This window comes from Drosophila mauritiana, chromosome 2R (assembly GCF_004382145.1).
Source record: "Drosophila mauritiana strain mau12 chromosome 2R, ASM438214v1, whole genome shotgun sequence".
NCBI classification, from domain to species: Eukaryota; Metazoa; Arthropoda; class Insecta; order Diptera; family Drosophilidae; genus Drosophila; species Drosophila mauritiana.
In genome coordinates, this window is record NC_046668.1 from 17,735,721 (window position 1) to 17,742,916 (window position 7,196).

The 7,196-nt window shown below is 45.8% G+C and overlaps 3 protein-coding genes across 4 annotated transcripts; 1 reads left to right on the forward strand and 2 right to left on the reverse strand.

Moving 5' to 3' along the window:
- The first annotated feature begins 429 nt into the window (after positions 1 to 429).
- On the forward strand, positions 430 to 2,503 carry LOC117136766 (cytochrome b5 reductase 4). The gene is made up of 2 exons (XM_033297811.1): positions 430 to 1,809; positions 1,864 to 2,503. The coding sequence occupies exons 1-2, from the start codon at positions 500 to 502 to the stop codon at positions 2,159 to 2,161; spliced, it is 1,608 nt and encodes a 535-aa protein (XP_033153702.1). The 5' UTR covers positions 430 to 499; the 3' UTR covers positions 2,162 to 2,503.
- Positions 2,504 to 2,524: 21 nt separating this feature from the next.
- On the reverse strand, positions 2,525 to 6,313 carry LOC117136765 (succinate dehydrogenase [ubiquinone] flavoprotein subunit, mitochondrial). 2 transcript variants are annotated; one of them, XM_033297809.1, is made up of 5 exons: positions 6,221 to 6,313; positions 5,997 to 6,087; positions 3,156 to 4,753; positions 2,949 to 3,099; positions 2,525 to 2,889 (listed from the first exon to the last, which is right to left on the reverse strand). In XM_033297809.1, the coding sequence occupies exons 2-5, from the start codon at positions 6,051 to 6,053 to the stop codon at positions 2,710 to 2,712; spliced, it is 1,986 nt and encodes a 661-aa protein (XP_033153700.1). In that variant the 5' UTR covers positions 6,054 to 6,087; positions 6,221 to 6,313; the 3' UTR covers positions 2,525 to 2,709. The 2 variants fall into 2 exon arrangements, with proteins under 2 accessions (XP_033153700.1, XP_033153701.1); XM_033297810.1 differs by having other exon boundaries at positions 6,175 to 6,272.
- Positions 6,314 to 6,530: 217 nt separating this feature from the next.
- On the reverse strand, positions 6,531 to 7,067 carry LOC117136768 (protein CTLA-2-alpha). The gene is made up of 2 exons (XM_033297812.1): positions 6,932 to 7,067; positions 6,531 to 6,870 (listed from the first exon to the last, which is right to left on the reverse strand). The coding sequence occupies exons 1-2, from the start codon at positions 6,968 to 6,970 to the stop codon at positions 6,670 to 6,672; spliced, it is 240 nt and encodes a 79-aa protein (XP_033153703.1). The 5' UTR covers positions 6,971 to 7,067; the 3' UTR covers positions 6,531 to 6,669.
- Between the last annotated feature and the right edge of the window lie 129 nt (positions 7,068 to 7,196).

Genomic DNA, 7,196 nt, shown 5'->3' on the forward strand with positions numbered 1-7,196 from the left:
AAAAAAGGCGTGAGAAGCTGCCGCAGAAATTTGTATAAATTAAAATGTTAATGCACTTTTTTCAATAATTTTGCTTTTAATTTAAAAGCATACAACTTCTTCTTATTAATATTAAGATATTTATTTTATGGAGCATTAAATGAAACTATATAATTTTTTCAAGTGGAAAGCTATTCCGTCAGTAAATCCATCACCTTATTAAATAAATTGCAAAATTTTATTTATCTATCTAAGAATATTTAAACAGATCATAATAATTATTTACTAAAAGAGTTACTAATAAACTTTCATTTATTTTCAAGCTAAATCCACTTCAATTGAGTATTCTCTATAGAAGCAGGCATTTTTAAATAGAACCGCCAAGTTCCGTGAAACTAGTTCATTTATACTCCGCAACTGGTTCTCAAAACCAAAAGCAAAATACAGCTGTTCGCCTTTCACTACTCCTCACTAAACAGCTTGTTGATTTTTGTGCGATTGCCATTTTCTTGGACTAGTCATGTCCGATCCGTCCCTTAAACCCCCCGCCAGTACCCAACCTCTGAGGCCACCCCAGCTGATGGCTCCTGCAGGATCCGGCGGTGGCCTCCAGTTGCCCGTCACTGCGCCACAAAAGCTGAACTCCAATGGATCCTCCGCTTCTGGATCGGCCACTGGTAATCCGCGCAACAAGTGCGCCCTGAAGCCGGGCTACTCCCTGATGAACTGGATACGCCTGTGCAATTCTGGAGCGGATCTATCGGGAACAGGAGGGCGCGTGGTGCCCGTGTCGCGAACAGAATTGGCCCGGCACAACAAGGTCGACGACGCCTGGATGGCAATTCGTGGTCGTGTCTTCAATGTCACCCGCTACATGGACTTTCATCCGGGCGGAGTGGACGAGCTAATGCGTGGAGTTGGTCGCGATGCCACCAAATTGTTCGATGAGGTGCACGCCTGGGTGAACTATCCACAATTGTTAGGGAAGTGCTACGTGGGACCACTAAAAGAGAATGAGACAAAACCTGCCAAGGAAAGTCCTCAGATAACCAATGTGATATTGCAGCCTCCGGAAATAGTGCCACGCTTTGATTGGATTCAGCAGAGGAGCGAACTCACCCTGATCTTCTACACGCGCAGCCTGGCCAATCCAGGCCTGGTTGTTCGGCGAAAGGACCTCCAGCAACTGATTGTACGTGTTCTAGTCCAGCAAAATTGGCACAACTTTGATTTTCAACTGACCAACAATGTAGAATGGCCTCCAAAGGTAGCGAAAATCGGTTTGGAGACGGGGAAAATTGAGTTAGTCTTCGTCAAGGCGGAAGCGGAACCATGGCCAACGTATGGAACACATGTGTCCAATAGATTGGACTCTAGCCGCTTACATGATGAAACTTTCGAGTATGAAGTAGTTCACAGCAAAGATTTCAATCACGACTCCTTCGAACTAAGTCTGCAAAGCGTTGGGCAGGAGGTTCTGATGGTCCTGCCGGTGGGTTACCATGTGGATATAGAAGTCCCACTGGAGGGACGAGTAATTCAGCGCAGCTACACACCTGTGGATCACTCCTATCTACGTTTAGAGAACAACTTATCATCCAGATCAGAATGCTTACACTTTCTGATCAAAAGGTATCCGAACGGACACGTCTCCAGTCACCTGCATAAGCTTGAACCTGGATCTCGTGTCCATTGGAGTGCGCCACGTGGATCTTTCCAGCTCTCTGATCTCACTGCACACAGAAATATTCTACTCCTAGCAGCGGGAAGCGGATTAACGCCCATTCTTAGCCTAATTCAACCCATCTTAAAGAGAAATACAAACCGAATGTGAGTTCTTAAAAATCACTGCCGAAAAAACTTACTTATTTCCCAAATTTACAGTGAAAGCTTGCAATTGTTGTACTTTAACAAAACCACTGAGGATATTTGGTTGAAGGAGAAACTCCATGAACTACACACCGACGACGTAAGATTCAGCTGCACTAACTATCTCTCCCAATCGGAGGATAATCCACAAAGAATATCGCTGGAGCTGCTAACACCTATGTTCCTGAAAAATCAGCCGGAAAGATGTACTTATGTGCTCATTTGTGGACCAAGTGGTTTCAATACCGCTGCCGTAGATATTTTGAGTCAACTGGATGTTAGCGCCAATCAAATTCACGTATTCCGCGGCTAAGTGAAGAAGTCATTTAGTTGCGCACTTAATCTTCATTACATTTATTTAATGTATAGCAAACGTTTCGACTTTTGTTCTTTTTTATTGTTTTTACACGTTTTCGTTTTAATAATTTAATAAGTTTAACAAATACTAGAAAAGTGTAGTTGGATTTGTTTTCATTTGCTTCTAAACAGGCTGCGTAGTCAATATCGCCTCAGACCTCTCGTTTTCTACTCACACACATTTTTCGCTTATGTAATAATGTAAATAACCGACAACCAAACAGTAACCAAATGGAGGGCAGCTTACAGTGAAAATATATAGAATCAGCGGAGTACTAATAAAGATTTGAAAGATTTATAGGTGTATAGAAAATCGGGATTTACGTTTCATCACAAAATGCCCGGAACCGCTGCCGAGTTCCCAGTTACCAATTGGTAACATATTGCGATTTGACAAAATTTATTTACTGGCGCCCACAAAGACGTTTAAGTAGACATCCGTACGAGTGATTGCGTGATGGTATGGTGTGTATATGCCGGTGTTCTGCAACTCCAAGTCTTTATTTAATAGGAGCGAATCGCTGGTGGAACAGTAGAGACTTCGTTGTCCAGCGTGGTATCGATCACGTTTCTGTAATCCAGCGTAATGTCTCCGTTGTCATTGCACACCCACGAGAGCGTGTGCTTGCGCCAATGCTGGTCCATGGGCTTCTTCTGCTGACCCTCGAGGGGCTTGCTGAAATCCTGCAATACATGTTGTTCCATGATAAGAAGTTCAGGGACTGAGTACAATAGTAACTTACGTATTCATCCTCGCGAACCTTGAAGTCCTCACGGGCGTGGGCACCTCGCGATTCCTTGCGCGCCTCAGCGCTCACAATAGTCATCTGGGCATTGGCCAACAGGTTCTGCAGCTCCAGCGTCTCCACCAGATCAGAGTTCCAGATAAGCGACCTTTAAAGTCAAGGAATGTTAGACGGAACCAAAAAAATACTTTTCTTTATATTCACCTATCGACAACCTTGATGTCCTTGAACTGCTTGTAGATCTCCCTCATCTTGTTCACACCGTCCTGCAGGATGGGACCATCGCGGAACACAGCAGCATGATGCTGCATGGTCTTCTGCATCTTCAGACGCAGGTCGGCGGTGGTGATCTGGCCGTTGGCATGGCGCAGCTTATCGAGGTTAGCAACAGAGGCCTCGCCAGCGTTTTCCTTAAGGGTGGGCGCCGGTGCACCAGGCTTATTCAGCTCGGCGATGGTCTTGGCGCACGCACGTCCGAAGACCACCAGATCTAGCAGAGAGTTGGCACCCAAACGATTGGCACCATGCACCGAGCTGGAAGCAGCCTCACCAGCGGCATACAGTCCCGGCACAATCACATCCTTGCCATCCTTGTCAATGGTGATTACTTGGCCGCGATAGTTGGTCGGCACACCGCCCATGTTGTAGTGCACGGTGGGCAACACGGGGATGGGCTCGCGGGTCACATCAACACCGGCGAAGATCATGGCGGTCTCGGAGATGCCAGGCAGACGCTCCGCGAGCTGCTTGGGCGGCAAGTGGTGCAATTGCAGGTACACGTGATCCTTGTCGGGTCCAGCGCCACGACCCTCCATGATCTCGATGGTCATCGACCGCGAGACGACGTCGCGGGAGGCCAGATCCTTGGCCACAGGAGCATAGCGCTCCATGAAGCGCTCGCCATTACCGTTGATCAGGTAACCACCCTCACCGCGGCAGCCCTCGGTGATGAGACAGCCGGCGCCGTAGATGCCAGTAGGATGGAACTGCACGAACTCCAGATCCTGAGATGGCAGACCCTGGCGGGCAACCATGGCGGTACCGTCACCGGTACAAGTGTGCGCCGAGGTGCAGGAGAAGAATGCTCGTCCATATCCGCCGGTGGCAATGACCGTGTTCTTAGCACGGAATCGGTGCAGTGTGCCATCCTCCAGGTTCAGGGCCAGCACACCACGGCACTCGCCGTCCTCGAAGATCAGATCCAGGGCAAAGTACTCCACAAAGTAGTTGCAGTCGTAGCTCAGCGATTGACCGTAGAGCGTGTGCAGCAGCGAGTGACCAGTACGATCAGCCACAGCACAGCAGCGATGGGCCTGACCGCCCTTGCCGAACTTCAGACTCTGTCCACCGAAGGCGCGCTGGTAGATCTTTCCGTCCTGGGTACGCGAGAAGGGCATGCCGTAGTTCTCCAGCTCGATGACAGCCTTGGGCGCCTCGCGCGTCATGTAGTGGATGGCATCCTGGTCGCCCAGCCAATCGGAGCCCTTGATCGTGTCGTACATGTGCCACTTCCAGTCGTCCTCCTCCATGTTGCCCAGAGCTGCATTGATACCGCCCTGGGCGGCGATCGTGTGCGAGCGGGTGGGGAACAGCTTGGTGATCACCGCCGTGCGGAATCCCTCAGCCACCAGGCCAAAAGCCGCCCGCAAGCCAGCTCCTCCTGCTCCCACGACGATCGCATCGTAGGCGTGATCCACCACCGGGTACTGCTTCGATATCTTGTCCGGATTCGCCGCCGAGGCCTGCTGGCGGCCGTGTGTGATGTGGTAACTGCGCTGCACTCCAACGGCTGCGGCACGTTGCTGCAAGATATAAATTGGGATAATTAAGAGATGGGTAATTGAAATATATATGGGATTGATATCTCGAAATCATTTTCTATGAAAAATATGTCAAATATATCTCCAAAATCATTGTGAATTTTTAGATTGAAATATTTTCTAAGTTGAAAGCCCGGTTTAACAATAAAGCTATCAACTTATTGTTTGCTTTAGTCATTCAACGATAATTCACAATCGTTTGCGAAAAAATTACGTAAACTCAGACTTAAAGATTACTGCCTGTGTTGTCATGCCTTAAAGGGAATGTTTACTCAATTTCTATTAATTAAATTGAAATATACAGTTTCACGAATACCCACATTATTTGCGTATCTGAAATAGCTTAGTGTTATCTTATCATAAAATTACAAAAAAATTAATACCGGAAAGTGCACAAAACGTAGTTGCAACTAAAATTCCGTCCGTTAGTTAAATTTAAATGCAAAAAGGTGTAGATACAAGTGGAGATAGTATCTTTTGATGACGTCCGCGAGATAGGTTGATAAAACAGAAAGAGCGACTTGCAGTGATAACCGCTTATGTAATAAACAAATTAAATAATTGAACTGGCATTTTTCGGACGGGGTTTTTGACGGAAGGGGGCGGGGTAGATCAGCACGGCGATCAATTAGCTCCATTGTATAATCAGCTGTTAGTTCTGTGACGTGCCTCCATCTCTCTCTCTCTCCCTCTCTCTCTGCTTTCCTCTCATTTGATTTACTATATATTACTATCCTCTCTTGTGCGAATCTTCCGATTGAGCGGTACTTATAAAGCTTTTCAAGGCGTGTCGTGCATCCAAAACCAAGTGTTTCAACTGCATTTTGTTGCACAAAATGCCCAAATGCACGATATCGTCACTGCAGGAGAGTGTGGATGAAGGGGGCGGGGCGGCAGCATAACATAACCTCGCTGGTGCACACCTAGCTTTCCACTATAAAATCGGGAAAATTGCTGAACACTTTCTTGGAATGATATTCGCTATATGGAAATTAGTATAATCTGGCAAAGGGAAAAATTTAATGCACCTGAATGCCACAATTTGCTCACAAATTACATAACACAAGTACGGGCGGCGCGTTTTTGGCCAATTTGTTGGTCTTTTTCTGTTGTCACATCACGAGCTGCTGGGTTCTGTGTAGACCCGGTTGTATAACCACTCTTAAATCATATTGTTTGCCACAGAGGAGCCTGGGTTTTCACTTCCAAAACAGGGACTACTTACCATGGAGGCGACTGCATTTTTGGCCAAAATCGATGGCACACGCATGATTCCGGACATGTTTGGCTGGGCTGTGAGGTTCTACTGCAAGATTCTGCAAGAGATTGGACCGAAAACGAGTGGTTACGCTCTTGTAATATGAGGTGTTTGGTGTTGGTACAAAATAAAAACAAATAACTACGTGTATCGATGTGTCTATGTGATCGAAAAAGTAAAAGTTTACAAACTTTCAAATGTTGTGTGTGAACTGCCGCTCGTCGGCACTGCAGTTCGGTTCACTGACTCGCTCAATGAACGCTGAACCGGAACTAGTTCACTGCGGAAAGGCGTTAATCCGCTTTAAGTTAAAAGTGTATATAGATACCACGTACAAGCATACATATTTTTGGAATGGAATTTTACCATCTCAGCCGTATGTATTTATTTGCATATTTTGTAGACATAAAAAAAACTTCGTTCATTGAACCAAAACTCAATGAACTGTTTTTCTGCCAGCCAAAGTGGCCAGAACACAAAAATCCCAAATTCTTTAAAATGTACAAAACAGGTGATTTGTTGTTTATTTGGGGGTGGTTGAACGAAAAACATTTAAAAATACAAATGCATATTTATAGAATTACAGAGAGATTTTTGTCTTTGCGAAAACTATTTAAAATAAGATTTAATCGAGATTCTTTTAATTTGGCGGCACCTTCTTGCCACAACGCTGGGCAAATTCCTCGGGCGTGAGATCAGCCAAATGATTGATTCCCATTTTCCAAGTCACTTCGCCCTTCTCGAACTTCCGATTGTGTTCCTCGATCCGGGCTTTGGACTCGGCGTAGATTCTACGACGCATCAGATCCTCCTCCGCCTCATAGTTCTTGTCGAACTTGGACTATGGCGGAATCAAGTGATTTGTAGATACTGCGTCGCTCGCTAGGATATATCAGCCTCACCTTGTACTCCACCCACTCCTCATCTGAAACCAGGGACATCTTGACACTTGTAATTTTGGTGACCAACTAAATTTCGTTTCAATTCTCAGGTTTTATCACGGTTTCGCACTGAGTCACAACATATAAACACAACAAAGGAACGATAATATATGCAGCTGATCAGAGATGCCACTTCGTTGAAATACAAACATAAATAACAGTGGGGCCTCGTTTATGAAAACCGGATTATGCTCAAATTCGATTTAAATAATATGTTTAATTTTCA

Coding starts and splice junctions, on each gene's coding strand:
- LOC117136766 (XM_033297811.1), top strand. CDS start 500: ATGTCCGATCCGTCCCTTAAACCCCCCGCCAGTACCCAACCTCTGAGG. Junction 1,810..1,863: donor AAGAGAAATACAAACCGAAT/GTGAGTTCTTAA, acceptor CCAAATTTACAG/TGAAAGCTTGCAATTGTTGT.
- LOC117136765 (XM_033297809.1), bottom strand. CDS start 6,053: ATGTCCGGAATCATGCGTGTGCCATCGATTTTGGCCAAAAATGCAGTC. Junction 4,754..5,996: donor AAAATGCAGTCGCCTCCATG/GTAAGTAGTCCC, acceptor TATATCTTGCAG/CAACGTGCCGCAGCCGTTGG. Junction 2,890..2,948: donor AGGTTCGCGAGGATGAATAC/GTAAGTTACTAT, acceptor CATGTATTGCAG/GATTTCAGCAAGCCCCTCGA.
- LOC117136768 (XM_033297812.1), bottom strand. CDS start 6,970: ATGTCCCTGGTTTCAGATGAGGAGTGGGTGGAGTACAAG. Junction 6,871..6,931: donor AGGAGTGGGTGGAGTACAAG/GTGAGGCTGATA, acceptor ATTCCGCCATAG/TCCAAGTTCGACAAGAACTA.